This window comes from Vigna angularis, chromosome 2 (assembly GCF_016808095.1).
Source record: "Vigna angularis cultivar LongXiaoDou No.4 chromosome 2, ASM1680809v1, whole genome shotgun sequence".
Taxonomy (NCBI): Eukaryota; Viridiplantae; Streptophyta; class Magnoliopsida; order Fabales; family Fabaceae; genus Vigna; species Vigna angularis.
In genome coordinates, this window is record NC_068971.1 from 34522382 (window position 1) to 34542795 (window position 20414).

The 20414-nt window shown below is 36.5% G+C and overlaps 1 protein-coding gene across 3 annotated transcripts; it reads left to right on the forward strand.

The window, feature by feature from the left end:
* The first annotated feature begins 1370 nt into the window (after positions 1-1370).
* On the forward strand, positions 1371-20071 carry LOC108329092 (uncharacterized). 3 transcript variants are annotated; one of them, XM_017563111.2, is made up of 15 exons: positions 1371-1504; positions 1600-1693; positions 5517-5767; positions 5875-5969; positions 6062-6881; positions 6968-7035; positions 7610-7692; positions 8299-8398; positions 8547-8632; positions 8719-8801; positions 14310-14437; positions 14531-14632; positions 18898-19191; positions 19283-19405; positions 19487-20071. In XM_017563111.2, the coding sequence occupies exons 3-15, from the start codon at positions 5764-5766 to the stop codon at positions 19868-19870; spliced, it is 2370 nt and encodes a 789-aa protein (XP_017418600.1). In that variant the 5' UTR covers positions 1371-1504; positions 1600-1693; positions 5517-5763; the 3' UTR covers positions 19871-20071. The 3 variants fall into 3 exon arrangements, with proteins under 3 accessions (XP_017418600.1, XP_052728743.1, XP_052728744.1); XM_052872783.1 differs by lacking the exon at positions 1371-1504 and having other exon boundaries at positions 5494-5767; XM_052872784.1 differs by lacking the exons at positions 1371-1504; positions 8299-8398; positions 8547-8632.
* The last annotated feature ends 343 nt before the right edge of the window (positions 20072-20414 follow it).

Genomic DNA, 20414 nt, shown 5'->3' on the forward strand with positions numbered 1-20414 from the left:
TCTTCACTTCTTTCTGACATTTCTTTTGTATACCTGTTGTCCAAAAATGTGCAAACAATTTGTTCACCCTTATCACCCTCAATTCAGCTTTAGTTTAGTTGTTTCCTGAAATTGATTCGTTCTTCGTCTTTCATTACTAAGTTCACCCTATTCTTATCTGTCATTGTCGCCTGAGTTCCGTCCCTTACAATTAACTTATCTTCTCACACAATTCTTAATTTCGTCGTCGCTTGAATCTTGTCTCAATTCCTTTTTCCATCCCTTAACCCTCTTCTGAAAACCCTAGAAATTATGAAACCTGGTCCCATTCAAATTTAGGGATTTTTTAAATTATCACATATGCTTTTTTCTCCAGTCAAACGTGAAGAGTGTATGAGACTTGAGCAGAATGAAGGAGACTTGAATAGAACAAAATAGATCTATCACACCTATCACAAGAGTTGAACCTTACAGTACATTGTGGAAGATTTGTTGTGAGTCGAACGAGACCTCAATTCTTTCATTTGATTTTTATATAAGCTTATGTAAGATTTTCTTTTTCTTTATTAACCATGTATGTGTTGTTTCAAATGAGTAGTTTAGCTATTGAATTACTATAGTTGGGAAGAAGTTAGGTTTTAACACCTTGGTTTTGTCCATGTAAGTAAACAAACTATTATACTACCTTTGATTTGGAAATATTTTGTTTGTAAATAGCATGGTTACTCTCAAGTTTCTCTATTTTGACTTGAATGTGTGGTTTTGTTTTCATTTATTTGTTAAAATTTTGATCTGACTAAATCAAAGAACGTGTATGTAATGCTTTTTCAAGAAGTTCAATATGGAGACAGTTTATGCCTGTCCAACACCAATGGTGGCTAGTAGACAATTCACTACATAAGAGGAATCAATGACCAATGCTATTTTGTACAAACAAGTCATACGTGCATTGAAATATTGGACTAACACAAGGCCAAACATTGCTTTTGCGATCAATAAACTCACTTAATACACAAGCACACCTACCATGAATGAGCAAGGAATAAAAAGAATACTAATATATCTTTTAGAAGAGTCTAGTTATATGTGTGACTTTGTGTGATGATTGTAATTATATCTCATTTTATAATCAAATAGCTTGACACTAAAAAAAAACTTATTTAGAGGGGGTTAATTTGCAGAAGTTATAAAAAAATTCCCTCGAATTAACATAATTTAAGATGTTTAATTTAAATTATCTAACTGATAATATTTGTGGGAGTTTTAATTTCTTTTAAAAGAGATTTATAACCTCTTAAAATAATAATATATTTTCTTTCTTCATTTTTTATTTTTTTTATATTTCTTTCCCCTAAAATTTTTAGACTAAGTTTTTTTTACCAATTGTAAAATTTTATTCCCTCCCGTTCTAAAACCCATCTCTGCCTAAACCCTTCATTCTTCTAAAAATCTCTTTTCCTCTAAAAATCCTTCTGAACCCTAAAATCAGTTTCTCCCTTCATTCCACCCGCTTTCTCCCTCGCATGTACGCCATCTTCCTTTCTTCCTTCTTCTACTTCCTCCTGTCATTAATTTCTTTAATTTCTCCTTTGGATTGCCCGTGTTTCCTTTTTCTTTCAGATTCGCAGTCGCGAAACCACAGGCAGACGGAACTGCAGCGGTGGTTTTGTGGACCGGCAGACGGCGAAGCTCATAACGTGTTGGTCGACCTGAGGTACATGGTTCTACAACCCTTCGTGCTTCTCTTTGGTGCAATGTTTTATTTTATCTTTGTTGTCCTGATGGAAGTTTATCTCTGAAAAAAAAATTACGCATGCACTTATATATTGGACCGTGTGAGTATTTATATGGTTGGTTTAGTGCCTGGCATGAGAAAATGGGTAGCAGTATTTTGCAGCTGGTCAGTTTTTTTAGTGCTTGAGGTTGAAGCTAGATCTGGTGACCCTTCTACTGTTATTGATTGGGGATTCTCTTTCATTGCCTGGTGTATGTTTTATTAGATATTCTTCCTTTGTTGTAGAGGTTTTTCAAAATATCCTTACCAGTCTAAAGTATTTCCTGATCATGGTCATTACTGGGATTGTATGCTTTCTTCTTTTCAGATGGTTGTTTGGTCAAACAGGATTAATGTACACTTATTCTTAATCACATCCAACTAATTTATTCTGCATGGATTGTCATAATTTAAGACAATTGTGTGCCAAACAAAATGAGTCAAGTAATTAGCTCTTACTTGATATACCGAACTGCATGTTAGAAGGTTATCTTCAAGTCCAAAGTATTCCAAATTAGATATAGAAAATGACAGGAGTTTTAAGGACAATGTTGCAGCAGCAGTTGCTTCTGGAAAGATGAGAACTGTGGCTACTTGTTCACACGAAGGACCATTAAGGCTATTGAGTGCTTCCAATTTAGATGGTTGGACTTTACAAGAAGGATCAAATTACGTTGAAACAGTGGTGGATAAAAAAGTATTGGATGCCCAAGAAAATTAGATGAATTAGATTACGTTGAAACGTGTTATTAAATTAGATGAATTATTTAATTTGTGCAGTACTGATTTCATTACAAAGTTGTTAATTAAATTGAATAAATGAAATATATAAAATAAATGAATATATTTACGTTAGTGTATATAGTCCTTATACTTTTCACAATTCATAACTACGTTTTGTGTATATGATTTTACCTTAGATGGAGAAAGCATTTTCTATATTATGATAAAGAGGATCACAGGACCGTTACTGAGAACTTTTACTTTTTGGTAAAGTTGTGTCGGAGACAAGTTACCCCATGTTTTACATATGTTTCTAACACAATTTTCACTAATAACAAATTCAGGAGATAGGTACAATTATTCAGTATAGTATTTAAAATTGGAAAATGATTGCTTATGATTGTGTATTTTTTGTTATATTTCGGAATGAAATTGCCATAACAAAACACCACTCAATTGATGTTGCATGTTTCTCTTTAAGTATTGCAATCTCACAGTTGTCAAGGTTAGTAGAAAGAAGTGTTTAATTTTTTTAATTCATTATTTATTTGTATTTTCCATGAATATTGTATTCTTTTTCATGTATTAGTGTATTTTATTTTGTTTATGAATATTTTTGAATGGATAAGTCTTGGATAACTAAGCCTTGAAATACAGTTGAATACTCAGTTGGTTTAGAAAAATTCTTAGATTTTGCTTTTAAGAATGGAGCTTCTGGAGACACAAATCGATGTCCATGCCCCAAATGTGGGTTTGTGAAATGGCAAACTAAAGACATAGTTGAGGAACACTTGATTTTAAAACAATTTCCCATAACTTATGTTATTTGGAATCTTCATGGGGAGAGGCGAAGACAAGATATTTCTAGAAATGAAGATGAGTCACAAGAGACATTTCATTTTGAAAATCCAATGGAAACAATGATAAATGAAGCATTTGGATATTATAGGCAAAAATGTACTAATATAAGCAGATCACAACAATTGGGTGAAGATGATGTTAGTAATGAAAGGCCAAGGGAGAATCATAATAAATTTAATGAGTTTCTCAATGACAGAAATCAAATATTGTGTGATGGGAGCAAGTACACAAAATTAGAGTATGTAATCAAATTATATCATATCAAGGTTTTGTGTGGATTAAGTGACAAGGCAATGATTATGATCCTAGATTTGCTAAGAGATGCATTTAGTGAAGCAAAGTCGCAGAAAACTCTCGCAGATAGGTTGTGGCGACTCAAACTGCAGCGGTTTGAAAAACTCCCCGAAATTACTTTGTGAAGGGTAAAAACCCCGCAAATCGAAAAAAAAAAACTCCACAAAATACATTTCTTTTGTAGTGTAATAAGATGTTGTGTTTTATTTCTTTCTTTTACGATAATCACAATTATGGTGTGAACAGATGATGATGCAGAAATTAATGTACCTTTGAGGAGCCTGAAGATTAATCTTTAAGATATCCGGTTATGTTTAGTTTTGTTTAGTAATTTCCTTGTGCATATATTATTATTATGTTAATATTTTGGAATGATTATATATGTACTACTTTTAGTTATAAAATGTCTTTATTTTATTTAAGAGTGTTTACACTATTAAATTAAAATTTTTAATGAACAAAATCCTTCACAAGAAAATATTACTTATATTATTTATAATTTGTGAGGAAAACTTTAAATAGGGTCACAACATATTTTAAAGATAAGTATTTTCTATGACAAACTTTATTATTATTATTATTATTAATGAATGTTTATCAATTCTACCATATTACCTGTAATGAAAACTTAACAGTGATTCACAAAATCTGTCATAAATTTACTTAATTAAACATTTATAATAGATTAATATTCGTCACAAATATTATAATTATGTTATAAATATTATCACAAATTGAGACATTATTTTTTCTATCACAGAATTTTTCCACTATTTTTAACCTTTATGATAATATTATGACAATATTTAGCTTTAAACTTACGATATTTACTAATGACTAAAAAATCATTTAAAATATATGAAGGATCTAAAACTGGCATGTTTTTTAAAGTGACTAAAAGGAGATAAAGTCATATTGGCATATATTAAAAATTGATTTAAAACGATAAATAAACTAAATCTATCATTTATTAATATCAATATTTTTATATGTAATAAAAAAATAGTATGATTAAAAATATCTAACATGATAAAATGAACTTATTATATATAATCATCAATAACAAAATGAAAAAAAAAACAAGATTTCATCTTAAAAAGTAAAAAATAATAAAATATTATTTTAAGAAAGGAAGAAGAGAACAAAAAAATTATATAATAAAATCCTGCTATGAGAGAAAAGAGTAAAAAGAAATTCAATAGATATTTGGAGAAAAACAAACTAAGTAAATATATAAAGCTAGAATATAAAATATTACTTAAAATAATATCTCAAAAAATGCTAAAAATTATTAAAAAAATAACATTTACCATATATTATTAATAAAGGTAAACAATTTCTTAAACTAGTAAAAAAACTAGAAACTAGTTAAAAGGTTGTGTTAAATATAAAATAATATTAATTAATAAAAACAAATAAGTGACTATGGATTACATTTATATTCGTCAAAGGTTTTTATAAGGCATTGTTTGTTTCATATTATATGTTTTGTAATTACTTTTTAAGGAACTATATAACACAAGATTCAAAAATATGATATTGTGATAGAATAAGTTTTTCTTTTTTTAGAAAAAAAAACTTCTTTTTTTAACACATTAAAAATATCATTATGAATGTGTTAAACTAAATGGAAGAGAATATCAAAATGGAAAAAGATCACACATATGTACAAGTTTAGTTAGAAATTTTGAAAATACTAAAAGAAAAACGAGGATGATGACTTATGAAGGTGCACCTGAAAAATTAGAGGTTTTTATCAAATTTCTCCCTGGAGACCATTATTTAGGATTTAATTTTCTGAAATATCTTAAATTAATTTTGGAAATATTTATTTGTAAGACACTAACCCACTTTTAATTCAGATAAATTTTTTGATGGGGTGTAGGAAGAAAACTGATAGGTTTCAGGGAGAAACAGCAAAAATTTGAAGATGAAACTCACCTAAGCCGTATTTCATATTGGGCCTTCAATTCTGGGCCCAATGAAGTGACCTATTGCCCAAATTTCAAACCCACCCATAATCCCCTCTCTGACTCATTGTTCTCCGTTTTCCGTCCGCACCGGCGCCATACGCTCACTGCGCCACCATTCTTCTAAACACCCTTTTCTCTACTTCATCTCCGAACCAAACTATGGGTAACCTTCATTCCTTAGAACCTCTCAAAAATTTTAATTTTTCACTTTTCCATTCAATTCTTTGCAACTTCAATTTATTGTGTGTTTTTGAACAAACTACGTTTCAGATAAACAAAGCGCAGAAAAATCACGTCGAGAACGAAGGAAAGAATCTCGCTTGGCAAAGAATGCATCAAAACACCAATCCTGGCTCCTACACCAGGTAATTCTATTGTATCTTTTTTTTTTTAAGTTTTATGTCTTGTTTTCTTACCAGAACAATGCGAATTTTATTTTTAATCTGTTGTTTTATAGAAAACTAGAGCTACGAAAAAACATGACAGTAGTTCAGCTATGGAAACTAAAAACACACCTGACACATCAGTTAGTCCTAGTGTCAAGGAAATACAAGTTGGGAAGTTAGACTCTTACTCTAGGAAACATGAGATAGATGAAGAACACGTAGTGTCAGAGGAAGAAAAGGGTGGTTCTGTTGCAAAGAAAATGAGGAAAGTGAAGAAGGGTTCGAGCAAAGGTTCCAGGAAGAGCATGTTGGAGATGGGCATGCAGGATGTTTCTATAGCTGCTGAAAAAGATCTAGAACTGGAAAAGAAGCTTTCCAAGAAGCTAAAGGTGAAGGAAGGAAAATTGAGGGGAATGGATGATGGGCTTAACATATTACTTGAAGGAATGTCTTCTTCTTTTGATTTCATGGGAGAGGGGGAGGTTCATGGTATTGATGAATTTCCTGTGAAGAGATTGAAGAAAAGCTTGTCAAATAAGAAGGACAAGTTGTCAAGGAAAAGAATGAAACTGGAAGCAATGGATGATGTATCAGGGCATGTACAAACTTCTAATGAAGATGTGGAATTGGATGATGTTCCAGACAGTGTGCCTTCAAGGAAGAAGCATAAGAAAAGGAAATCATCAGTTGGGCAACAGGAAGACAATGAAGAGGATGATGTTGTTGGCATGTCCAATCCTTTGGAATCTTGTGGAATGGAGGGGAAATTGGGCAACACTCCTGCTGAAGTTTCGGAAAAGAAAGCCAAAGGAAAGTATATAGCACCTCACCTGAGAGCTCGTGCTGGCAATGAGCCTGAAGAGCATACTCAAATTCGAAGACGAGTGCGAGGTAGGGAGGTGGGGCTTGTTTTGACTTTCGCATTCTAAATATTTATCATTGATTATTTTAATTTCTACTTGAACTTGTTTCTTCAGGGCTTCTTAACAGGCTTTCTGAATCTAATGTTGAGTCAGTTACTGGGGAATTGTCCTTGATATTTCAGGTATGTCACTCATAGGCATATAGTAGTCTTGAAATGAATGTTTGTTTGATTTCTTTTAACAAACATCATATGATTTTGTTTTGAAATTGATAGAAGAAGAGTTGAGAAAGAGAATGCAAATGATTCTAGGAAGTCTTAAAAAAAGTTTATTTTCCCTTTCTATTCCTATTCATTTTTTGCATTTAACATGTCTTAAATTAAAAGAGGATGCCTTTTGGTATCATATGTGCCCATTTCTAAATATAACATGATTAATCTTGTAAAAGAAATTTGACATAGTTTGCCATTTCAAGTTTGAATTAGTTTGGAAGTGAAGTGCCAAGACCTTTAGCAAACACTAGCATGGAGGTTGAAATCACTTTAGGGCATAGATTGATAACTTTGATAAATTACATCATGTTTCATATTTTTTTATTTCTGAAAAACCTTGGTTGTCTTCTCCCACACAAAAAATGGTGATCGTTGTAAAATCATATGGTCTACTACTTTTTCCCTAGTGTTGCTTTAAATCATATAGCATCATATTAACTAATCTTTTGCAGTTACTTAACTTCTATGATGTAATCTTTTGCAGTCTGTTGCTCGTAGTGTTGCTTCACAGATCTTGACTGAGGAAGTTTTGGCATCATGTGCTGGTGGTCCCCGTGGCAATCAACAGTAAGGATTTTTGTCGTTGTATTTTACTCTTACCTCCCTCAATGAGTTGCTAAATCATTGATTTTTTTTTTTGTTTTCTACATTCAAAGCAATATTTAAATCTTTATTTTGGTTATGGGAGAAGGTCAGAAAATAAATGAAGATATTCAATCATATTTAGTTTAAGTCTTTAATGATAGGATAGAGCCTTAGATTCAGATGCTCCAATCAGGAAATGTGAAGAAATACAAAAGCAATGACACAGGAAAAGGAAGAGGCTGGGGATATTTTTTGTCCAGACGAGAAGGGATAACATGCTTGAAAGTGCCTGTTTGACAATGATGTATACGATATGATTAGATGCCCTTGTCCAGGACTCTTTGTAGTTTAGAATAATTAATCTTGGGTGTCAAGGTCGAGGCATTGTTATATTTAAAAAGAATGCATAAGGGACTCAGAAAGTATTGTTTGGTCTTTGGATATGTTAGATTCTTCTTCCTTGATCCTTCGCTAAATACTGTGTTGTCCCCTATGGTAATCCCAACTCCTGTAATTTTTCATGGTGTCTAGCTTTCAAACCATTCTATGATGTCGTGTTCATTGTAACTGACATTTTTTCTTATCAAGGTATGCTGCTACTTTTGCTGCATTTGTTGCTGGGATGGCATGTTTGGTTGGCATTGACTTCAGTGCAAAGTTTTTAGCTTCCTTTGCTAAATGTTTTGAGGTATAAACTGCAAACAAATAAATTAAAATTTAAAAACCAATTTTGTAATGTGTTTTTTATTAGTTTCCCTTTCCAGTTTTTGTTTCTTCCCTTTGCGTAGGGTTTTAGAAATTACAAAAGTTACAATCTTCCAATATTTTCTGGCCAGGATGAGTACAATAAAGAAGACAATCTCTCCTTGCGGAATCTTACTCTTCTTTTATCATATTTATGCATATTTGGAGTCTGTTCTAGGTTGGTAAACTGGACTGCACCAATCACTTGATATGAACTTATTTTAACTACATTTTTCTTAAAATATATCTTGTAATGCTTTTCAGTGATTTAATATATGACTTTCTGGTCATGCTGAGCAAGCGATTAACTGAGACAGATGTCTCTATCATTTTGGCATTGTTACAATGTAAGTGTTCTGTCATTTTTAATTCCATGTTTTGGTGTGTGTGCTTAGGTCTAGTTAGAGCTTCCACGTATGTAAATGGTAGAGGTTTATAGAGAAGTTACTTGGTGATCCTCATCTCTAACAGACTACTAGATCATTTTATTCTTGAGCATTTAGAAGTACCACATTGAAGTGATTACTGGTGAAATGGACAATTTTTCCTTTTAAGCTTTTTGTGCTTTATTTATACCATAGGCACTTTGGTATTGATGCATATATTATTCTTATAAATAGAGAAGATTAGGAGAAATCTCCCTTGTGTTCTTTTCATACACATGGGTAGTTTATTTATAATGTAAGATATGGGCCAAGGCCCTTAATACAGAATGGGCTGAGCCCAATTAACATAAACACACATCTTAACATCTAACACTCCTCCTCAAGCTGGAGCATATAAATCATATGTTCCAAGCTTGTTACAAAGATAGTCAATTCTAGGTCCTCGTAAGGACTTAGTGAATATGTCTGCCAACTGGTTACTTGAGTTAACAAACTCAGTCTTGATATCTCCGGATATGATTTTTTCCCGAATAAAATGACAATCAACTTCAATGTGCTTGGTTCTTTCATGGAAGACAAGGTTAGAGCTAATATGGAGAGCAGCTTGATTATCACATATAAGTGTCATGTGAGTGACATCTCCAAATTTCAATTCACTAAGTAATTGTTTAAGCCACACAAGCTCGCAAATAGCTGATGCCATAGCTCTATATTCTGCTTCTTCGCTGGACCTTGCCACAACACTTTGTTTCTTACTTTTCCAAGATATCAGGTTGCCACCAATAGAGACACAATATCCAGAAGTAGACCTCCTATCGGAAGGGGAACCAGCCCAATCAGCATCTGAATAGCAAACGATTTTTGTATCGTTGTTAGGACCATATAGCAAACCTTTTCCAAGTGATCCTTTAATATACTTCAGTATGCGAACAACAACATCCCAATGGTCTTCACATGGGGAGTTTAGGAATTGACTCACCATGCTAACTGCGAAGGAAATGTCAGGACGCGTAGCAGTAAGATAGTTTAATTTACCAACTAATCTTCTGTACCGTTCAGGATCTGAGAAAGGCTCCCCCTGATTTGGTAGGAGTTTGATGTTAGGATTTGTTGAAATGTAATATGTTTTAGATATAGACTCTTTAGGAGTCTTCTATGTTTTTCCTTTGTTTTCACTGTTCCTACTTTCACTGTTGATTATGTTTGTATAAGTATGATTAGTGATGTATTAGGAAATAAGAAGAAATAATAGAGGTTTTGTTTTAATCTCTTTCTCTCTAAATATTCAAGTTGGTATCAGAGCCAACCACCGGGGCTCTCTGTCTGACTACCGATATCCGCCGCCCCGCCGCCGCCCCGCCGCCGCCGCCGCCGCCGCCGCCGCCGTCGCCGGTGACTCATTTTCTCAGGCGAAGTTAGGGGTTTTGTGCGCCTGCTCGAGCGCGACCCATCCCTGGTGGTCGCTTTCCCTGTTTCCGCTGCACGCGCTGCCACGCGCCTCCTTCCTCCAAGATGTCTAACGCATACTTTCTCTGAGATATGACAATACCAGTGTTGGATTGTGCTACTTCAATACCCAAAAAGTATCGGAGTTTGCCAAGATCTTTGGTTTGAAAATGATGACAAAGGTACTGTTTCATCTGAGAGATGTCAAGATAGTCGCTTCCTGTGAGAACAATGTCATCAACATACACTATTAAGTAGATACATCCAGCACTTGAGTGGCGATAAAACACTGAATGATCCGCTTCACTGCGAGACATACCAAATTGTTGAACAACACAGCTGAATTTACCAAACCAGGCCCGAGGAGACTGTTTTAGGCCATATAAGGATTTGCGAAGACGACATACCAATCTAGATGACTCCCCCTGAGCAACAAAGCCGGGCGGTTGCTCCATATAAATTTCTTCATGCAAATCACCATTAAGGAAAGCATTTTTGACATCAAGTTGGTAAAGAGGCCATTGTCGAAGAGCGGCCATGGCAATGAAGAGGCGAACAGAGGTCATTTTTGCCACTGGAGAAAAAGTATCACCATAATCCAAACCAAAAATCTGTGTTTAGTCTTTTGCAACCAGCCGAACGATCAATTGTGCCATTAGAGCCAACCTTGATAGCATACACTCACCTGGAACCAACAATAGACTTTCCAGATGGTAATTGGACAAGCTCCCAAGTTCCACTTTCCTGTAAAGCACTTAATTCATCCAGCATGTCTTGACGCCAGCCAGGATGATTTAAAGCATCACCCACAGACTTGGGAATTGACACAGAAGAAATGGATGAGAGACATGTGTAAAAAGATGGAGATAATCTGTGGTAACTAAGAACAGTATAATGGGGGGAAGGGTTACAGGTAGAGCGTATACCTTTACGGAGGGCAATGGGCAGGTTAGACTCATTTGCTGGAGCCGGAGGAGACACAGGAGACGACACTGGAAGTGAGTCATGAGAGAGACGATTGCGACGACTATAAACCTGAAGGGGTGGTGGTGAAGGACGATCCTGTGGTGAATGAGAGTCTAAAGAAGGAGGAGGCAAAATGGATGGAGCATCACGAGGAGGATCACAAAAAATAGGAATATCAACAGTAGCAGGTGGAGGTACAGAACTAGAAGATAGATGTGAAAAGTAAAAAAAAGATTCATCAAAAGTGACATCATCAGAGATAAAATGACAATTGAGGGAAGGGGAAAAACACTTATAGCCCTTTTGTGACCGTGGAAATCCTAAGAAGACACATTTGTGAGATCTAGGAGACAACTTATCAAGACCAGGACTAAAATCATGAACAAAACATGTAGACCCAAAAACTCTAAGAGGTAATGGATGTAGAGGGTCTTGAGTAAATAAGATAAAATGAGGGATTTTGTTATCTAGGACTGAAGATGGCATGCGGTTTATAAGATAACATGCAGTGAGAACTGCATCACCCCAAAAACGCGAGGGTACTTGACCATGAATTAGAAGTGTACGAGTTGTTTAAATAAGGTGTCTATTCTTGCGCTCTGCCACCCCATTTTGTTGAGGAGTATAAGCACATGAGGTCTGGTGAAGAATGCCATGAGAAGCCATAAAATGTTTAAACGGTTGAGAAAGGTATTGACGGCCATTATCACTGCGTAAAGTTCAAATAGAAACCCCAAACTGTGTTTTTATTTCATTGAAAAATGATTGGAAAATAGAAAACAACTCAGAACGATTCTTCATTAAAAACAACCAAGTACATCTGGAATAGTCATCAATAAAGGTAACAAAATACTGAAAACCTAAAGTGGACTTAACACGACTAGGTCCCCAAATATCATAATGAACCAATGAAAAGGGGGACGACGCTCGTTGTGAAACACTACGAGGAAAGGAACTACGAGTATGCTTTCCTAACTGACAAGACTCACACGACAAACTTGATAATTTCGACAACCTCAGAACAAGTTGCTGCAGTTTGGCAAGACTAGGATGACCTAATTGAGCATGAAGAAGGGATGGTGACTCCATGATTACGCTAACATGTGGAGAAGGGCGGAGATGATATAGGCCATGAGACTCACATCCTGTGCCAATCATGTGTTTCGAACTCCGGTCCTGCAACCAAACAGAATCTTTGGTAAATGAAATAACACAATTAAGGGTACGAGTTAGACGACTTATGGACAATAAGTTGTAGGGAGACCCAGGGACATAAAGTACATTATCAATGGATATAGACGGAAAAATATGAACAGTACCAACACCATGAGATGAGACTCTAGACCCATCCGCCATTGTTACCGAGGGTAAATTATCCGGACATGACAAGGAAGAAAACAAAGACTTGTTACCAGTGATATTATCGGTGGCGCCTGAGTCAAGGACCCAAGGTCCGAGGGAGTGAGAGTGAGTCAGACCAACAAAAGGTGTACCTGTACGTGCAACAGATGTAGATGTAGTGGAACTAGAGTGCCGACGATCCTCATACCATCTGAGAAATTCGTGAAAGATTGCAGCATTTTCTACAGTATTAGATGAAGTAGGATGGTTTGCAGACGATGATCGGGGAGGTGGATCAGAATTAGCCATTGCTACAGGTCGAGGAGGACGTCCATGAAGCGCATAACATCTATCAATTTTGTGGCCTAACTTGCCACAATGGTCACATTTTGGACGTCCTTTACCTGGCTTGCGAGATCGACTTCGATCATCACGTTGGGCAGCCATAACTGAGGAATCATCAGTATGAGGAGGTGTCTCAGTGACTGGTTTGCTCGGTATACGCAAGAGAGCAGAACAAGTAGAAGTAAAGTTGGGTATGACAGGAGAACCCAAAATCTGATCACGGACATGAGAGAAATCATCAGAGAGTCCGTATAATGCCAACAACATGAAGAACTTTGATCGTTGTTCCAGTTCTTCAGCAGGAGTGGAAGCAGGAGGTAATAGCTCATTAAAATCATGAAGAAGGACATGAACTTTACCCAAATATTCTGCCATGGGACCAGGACTGCGCGGACCAATAACAGTGAATAGGTCCTGACAAACACCATAAAGACGCTGAGTGTCATTTGTGTATAACAACTTCGCTTGTGCCCATACTTCTGAACATGTTTCATATGATCGAAACATTTGTTTAAGTGAGGAGTGAATGGTGGACTTTATGACAATGCATAACTGGGCATCAATTTTCATCCAGCGGGAAGTGTCATTTGTGGTAGCAGTAGTCACATTTTGAGTAAGGTGATCTACGTATCCCTGACTCTTCAACCAAAGTTTGATGTCAGACGCCCATGTTGCAAAATTTTTGCCATCTAACTTGTCAATGGACAAGTGTACATTCACATAATTGGTGTAGATTGAGGGATCAGAAGATGAGCCACCAAAAGAGGTGTTTGTAGACGAGGAAGACGCCATGGAGAGGGAGAAACCCTAAAAATCCAAAGTGCTCCAATTGACGCAACGACCACAGATCCTGAAAGAGGGCGAGGAGGCGATCACGACGAGCGGCGACGCGTGGGTGGTCCGTTCGCCGCAATCTTTGCACCACGGTGGTCGCCCGGCCGAGACGATTCCGATGGTGTGGTCGTCGGTCGATTCTGGAACTCCGGCAGCGGCGGCAGAGACAGCGGCGGTGATGTGTGCCGGAGACCGTGGAGTTGGCTGGAACTAATCCTAAGCTCTAGATACCATGTTATAAATAGAGAAGATTAGGAGAAATCTCCCTTGTGTTCTTTTCATACGCATAGGGTAGTTTATTTATAATGTAAGATATGGACAGTTTATTTATAATGTAAGATATGGGCCAAGGCCCTTAATACAGAATGGGCTGAGCCCAATTAACATAAACACACATCTTAACATCTAGTAATTATAAATGTCTAATATATTTGAATTGATGCATTCATTTCCTTTATCTACCCCTTATCTTTACATAGAAACTGGATCAACGAGTGAACCATCTGTGACTTATTTTTATTTTATTTGTCTGAATAGGTTGTGGGATGAAAATAAGGGTTGATGATCCTGCTGCCATGAAAGATTTCATTCTATGCGTTCAGAATACATCAAATAAGTTGAAGGCTTCCTCTGGAGATGACAGTCAAAAGAAAAATAGTAAAAGAGTGAGCATGCTTTTTTTTTATCATAAATAGAAAAGAAAACTACTTTTTTTTCCTACAAATAGTTCAACTCTGATTACTTGGTAATTCTTGTAGATGGACTTCATGCTTGAAATCATATGTGACATCAAGAATAACAAAAGAAAACCAAATGAGGACTCTGCACATCACACTCGGATTAAGAAGTGGTTACAGAAGGTCCCAGTCTAATTTGTGTTTTGTGGCATTGTCTATCGTTGAAGTTTCTTTTTCCAAATATTATCTGTTATGTTCCTGATAGGTTTCGTGATAGAAGAAACCTGGTTAACGAAGTTCACACACACAGAAACGTAATCCACACTCACAATAACAATGGATATACCTCGTATATTTGATTCAAACCAGCCACACAATCTGTACACTATCCAGAGATAATGTTTCCCTTCCCTCAGGACACCAAGGATCCAGTCTACACTCTCAACCAACCAAAAACATAACCCCAAACAAACAAAAGCCAGTCTATGTACAGTCTTCCTTAACTAACTAATTTTTAATTTTCTTCCTTACATAAACATTCCATTTCCTAACATTGCCCTCCTCTGTACAAGCAACCTTGTACAGAGGTTGAAGTCTGGAAATTGGTATTTAATGGTGGCTATATCCTCCCATGTAGCTGCCTCAGGTCCTCCATCTTGCTACTGAATCAGAACCTGTTGAACTGGTTCTCCTTGCTCAGGCTGTTGAATAGTCCTCTCTAACATTTTGCTGGGAAGACAAACTGAAGATCTTCCTTATAACTCCTCTGGCAGCTCCTTCTCCACATGGTGTGCTCTCACAGCCCGCATCAGGTGTGAAACATGGAAAACATGATGGATACGTGCTGTCTCAGGAACTTGCAGACAAAAAGCCACTGGCCCTACTTGTCTCAGCACCAAAAAGGGACTATAGTATTTAGCTGACAGCTTAGGAAGTAACCTTGTTGGCATTGAAACTTGCCTATGAGGGCGAATCTTCAAAAACACCCAATCCCCCACTTTAATTGGTCATGGTTTACGATGTCTATTAGCAAATTTAGTCATTTGCTGTTGTGCTCTAGTTAAATGAAACTTAGGCTGTTTAAAGGGCTTCATCCCTAGTCAAGGGTTTGGCTATCTTCCCATAGTCTTGTATAAAGTGCCTATAATACCTGTAAGGCCAAGGAAACCCCTTAAAGCCTTGATTGTTTTAGGCGTGGGCCATTGATGGATAGCTGCTAGCTTCTCAAGGTCCATCGCAACTCCCTTATATGAAATCACATGGCCCAAATATCTCACTTCTTCCTTCCCAAATTTACACTTTTTCTTGTTTGCGAAAAATTGTTGTTGCTGCAATGTTCCCAGCACTTGCTTCAAGTGAGCTATATGATCTTCCCAAGATTTGTTGTATTTTAATATATGTCAAAGAATACCAAAACACTTCCTCAAATACAAGTGTAGGATAGTTTTTATGGCACATTGGAAAGAGGCTGGGGCATTAGTTAGCCCAAAGGGAATAATCAAAAACTCGTAATGCCCATGGTGAGTGTGGAAGGCTGTTTGCTGAATATCAGCCTCATCCATTCAGATATGAAAATAACCAAACTTGAGATCCACCTTTGAAAAGTATTTGGCTCCATGCAACTCATCCAATAACTCCTCAATAACGGGTATAGGGAATTTATCAGGAATTGTGGCTTTGTTTAGAGCTCGACAGTATATATAAAACCTCCAGCTCCCGTCCTTCTTTTTACCTCGGATAACTGGGCTTGAGTATGGGTTGTTGCTAGGCTTGATTATACCAGTTTTTAGCATTTCTGACACTTGTTTTCCTATCTCAGAATTCAACAATTGAGGATATTTTTAGGGCCTCACATTAACCAGATTTTCATTACCCTTGATAAGGGAGTTTTATGATCCATCTCTCTTCGTGGTGGCAGTTCCAGAACATCCTAGAAAATTCCTTTACATTCATCCAAAACTCCCTCCAGCTCACTTGTTGTCTTGGAGTCAAGTCTCCCCTTAACCTCATTCTCCACATCTGTCACACCTAATTCCAACACCAGTGTTACAGCTTCTATCTTTGTTTCCTTCAACAGAGCTTGTATTACAACCCTTTCAGTGAGGGTTGGATTTCCTTTAATCTGTATTTGCAGTGCTTCCACATTAAACACATGGTTAAGGTCCTCTAGTTGACCTTAACCACTTCCAAAGAAACCAACCATGCACCCAAAATCAAATTTATTCCTCCCAACTCAGGAAAATGTCCCCTTCACCTTATGTTCTTCCAGCTGCATTTCTATCATCTTGCAGCACCCACTGGTTTGCTTCTTATGGCCATCTCCCAATTTAACACAGTATGATGATGTGTTTTCTACCTGCAGCTCCAGTTCAACTAATAATTTTGTGGAAACAAAATTGTGGCTGGCTGCATTGTCTATCAAGATTAGAACTCTCCTTCCATTAACCCATCCTTGTAGCTTCATTGTATTGGTTTGTGTCAACCCACCTGCTGAAAATAAGGACAGCTCCATCCACTTGTGCTTTGTGTCCTCCAATTCCTCTTCATTTTCTTCCTCTCTACTTCCTCCTTCCTCCTCGTCCTCCTCCAGAACCACAATTAAGCTGTCCTCCAGACACCATGTCCTGGGCTATAGGCTCCCCAATAGTGAAAACACCTCCCTTCCCTTCTCCTGGTGTATTGGTGTATTGTGGATAAGGAAGGTTTCACACTCCTCGACTGCTGGCTCCTCCAGCCGAATTTCCTCCAATCTTGGAACCAACAAATGTTCCTCCTCCTTTCTTCCTTGTAGTGCTGATGTTGCTGGAAGACCCTTGGGAATTTCCAGCTCCCTTGAAGGTTTCAGTTCAAGATACCGTCACATTCCTCCTTTATATAAAAAATTAGAATTATTATTTTGGTATGCACTTCCTGCTCTTGAACTTGGTTCTTTTAACGAGTCCTCCACATCTCTTGTGATCTCCGTAGCTCTCATCAAGTCCTTGGGATCTTGTGATCTCCATAGCTCTCATTAGTCCCGCAAAGAAATACCTTAGGAACTGCTCCTCTAACAAGTTTGAATTTGTGATACCAACATCTCAATTTCCTGATATATTCTTCCACTCCCTTTTCCTGACTTCTAAAGCCAACCTTTCAAAAACTGTGTTGTGCTCCTTCCCTCCAAATCTCCTATTTAGAGTTTTTAATTCTTCCCAAGAAGGGTTCTTGGTCTTTTGTTTCCAGAACCTGAACCAATGGCTGGCACTACCCTCCATGTTGATAAATGCGAGGTGCAATTTCTCCTTTGAAATAATTTTCTGAACCTCAGAATATTTCAGCTCGCGCTTTCCAGCCCATGGGATCATTCCCTTCAAAGGTGGGTAATTCCACCCTTTTAATCCAATGCCTTTGTACCTCTTCCGTTTCCTCCTCTGAGTCATCATTGAGTTCCACATTTTCTCCCCTTTTTCCATTAATATAATTCTCACTTGTTTCTTAACGTCTTTCGCATTTCTCAGTATTTCTTGGATTTCTTGAATGCTATCTCTTACTTCTGCATTCACCTTTACCTGTTCACTGGTCGACCTCTCCAAAGCACCTATTCAGCCTTCCATGACTCCTCCTCGGATTCGGCTGGTCAGACCAATTGATAGGTTTCTTCTCAAGAAACCTGGTTAACGAGGTTCACACACAGAATCGTAATCCACACTCACAATGACAATGGAAATACCAAGTCTATTTGATTCTGTTGGAAGTCTCACATCAACTAGAAATAAGACTAATTTACAGTATATAAGTGAGTGCAAACCTCACCTTACAAGCCGGTTTTGTGGGGTTGAGTTAGTTTTAAAGTCTACTTTTTAACATGGAATCAGAGTCATGGTTTAGATTCTATCCTAGCAAAATTTGTTGTTTGTTTAGCACATTGTTCCACCCGCTATCGGATCATCATTAATGTCTAGTTTCATGCACGAGATGTATATACCTCAGCGTGAGGGGGTGTGGGAAGTCTCACATCAACTAGAGATAAGGTTAATTTAGAGTATATAAGTGGGTGCAAATCTCACCTTACAAGCTGGTTTTTTGGGGTTAAGTTAGACTTAAAGTTCACTTCAAAACAGCCACATAATCTGTACACTGTCCAGAGATAATGTTTTCCTTCCCACAGGACACCAAGGATCCTGTCTACACTCTCAACAAACCAAAAACGTAACCCCAAACAAACAAAAGCCAACCTATATATAGTCTTCCTATATACCCTCCTAACCAACTAACTAATTTTTAGTTTTTTTCCTTCTTACTTAAACATTCCATTTCCTAACAGTTCTATTGTATTTTTCAAAATAAAATAAATAAATGGAAAGTGAAGTTACATGTAGACTGTGCTTTGCGTAGACAATCCTTTGTTGTTTTTCTGGATATAGGTTACTTTGGTCATTTGAGAAACATAATTAAAATTTTGTTTTCAGTTAAGAGTTGACGACATTTTGATTAGAGGGCTTAAATGGAGCAAGCTACTTGATCCTGACAAGAAGGGCCAGTGGTGGTTGTCTGGAGATGCAGCATCTTCAACAGTCAATATTGAAGAAGTTGCCAACAGAATAGACAAAGATGTTCTTGAAACCCAAAGAATGCTCCAGCTGGCTGCTGCTCAAAAGATGAACACAGATGCCAGAAGGGCAATCTTTTGTATAATAATGAGTGGGGAGGACTATATTGATGCATTTGAGAAGCTTCTAAGATTGGAATTACCAGGCAAGCAGGTAAGCTTTTATTTCCTTTGTCCTTTTTTTCTTCAGCTTAGTAATGTGTCATTTCAATTACATGGTTTTTCCTTTATGTGATGATATACAGGACAGAGATGTCATGCGTGTTCTCGTGGAGTGTTGCTTGCAAGAGAAAGTTTTTAACAAGTATTATACGGTGCTGGCTTCCAAGTTATGCGAGCATGACAAAAATCACAAGTTCACTCTACAGGTATTGAATTTCTGCATGATGTATGAATGAGAAAGAAGCAAAAGGAGCTGACATATTCTTTTCCTATGCATGTTTTTTCAGTTTTGTCTGTGGGATCAGCTTAAGGAGCTGGAGTCAATGCCTCTTATGAGGTCAATGCACTTGGCAAAATTTGTGGCTGAAATGGTTGCCACTTTCACCCTCTCCCTTACTCTTTTGAAGACTGTGGATCTGAATGATGTCACCTTGTTGACACCAAAAAGGGTCATGCATTTCCGCATCCTGTTTGAGGCCATTTTGGAGTATCCTGAAAACTTGGTATGGAACATATTCACACGTGCAGCAGTGATTCCTGAACTTGAAAGTCTTAGGCAAGGCCTTGAGTTTTTCATAAAGGAGTACGTTGTGAAAACCAATAGAGATCTAACTCAAAAGTTCAAGTTAGCAAAAAAAGCCCTTACCAATGTGGAAGGAGTTTTGAGGTGAAAGTAAAATTTGGATTCTACCCAATTTTGTAGCTTAAAAACTTTATGCTTTTTTGTTTCACGAGAAGGTAAAGAGGAACAGTTATTTTAGAGGATGATTTTGAAAGTTTTTACTGTCATTGCCTTGATTAGTTGTTGTAAAGTATTTTTTAATGAAAAGTGCAGAGCATGCTAAAGCTTGCCAAGTATTTTTTAATGAAAACTTTCGCATCATTATTGGTCCTTCAAAATAACCCTTTTCATCCCATTACATATAATATTTATTTGAAAGTGATAGATGTGATATGTGTTTTGACGATAAGATAAATAAAAATAAGAAGAAAATGGAATAAAATTAGTTATAAGAAAGTAAGATTTATGTTTATATTGTATAAACTGCCTATATTCTTAATTATATTTTTTTTAATGTATTTTATGAAGAACTTTTTGTTTAACGGGTATCTATTATATTATTATTATATAATATATATATATATATATATATATATATATATATATATATATATATATATATATATATATATTAAAAAACATAAACTTTAGGA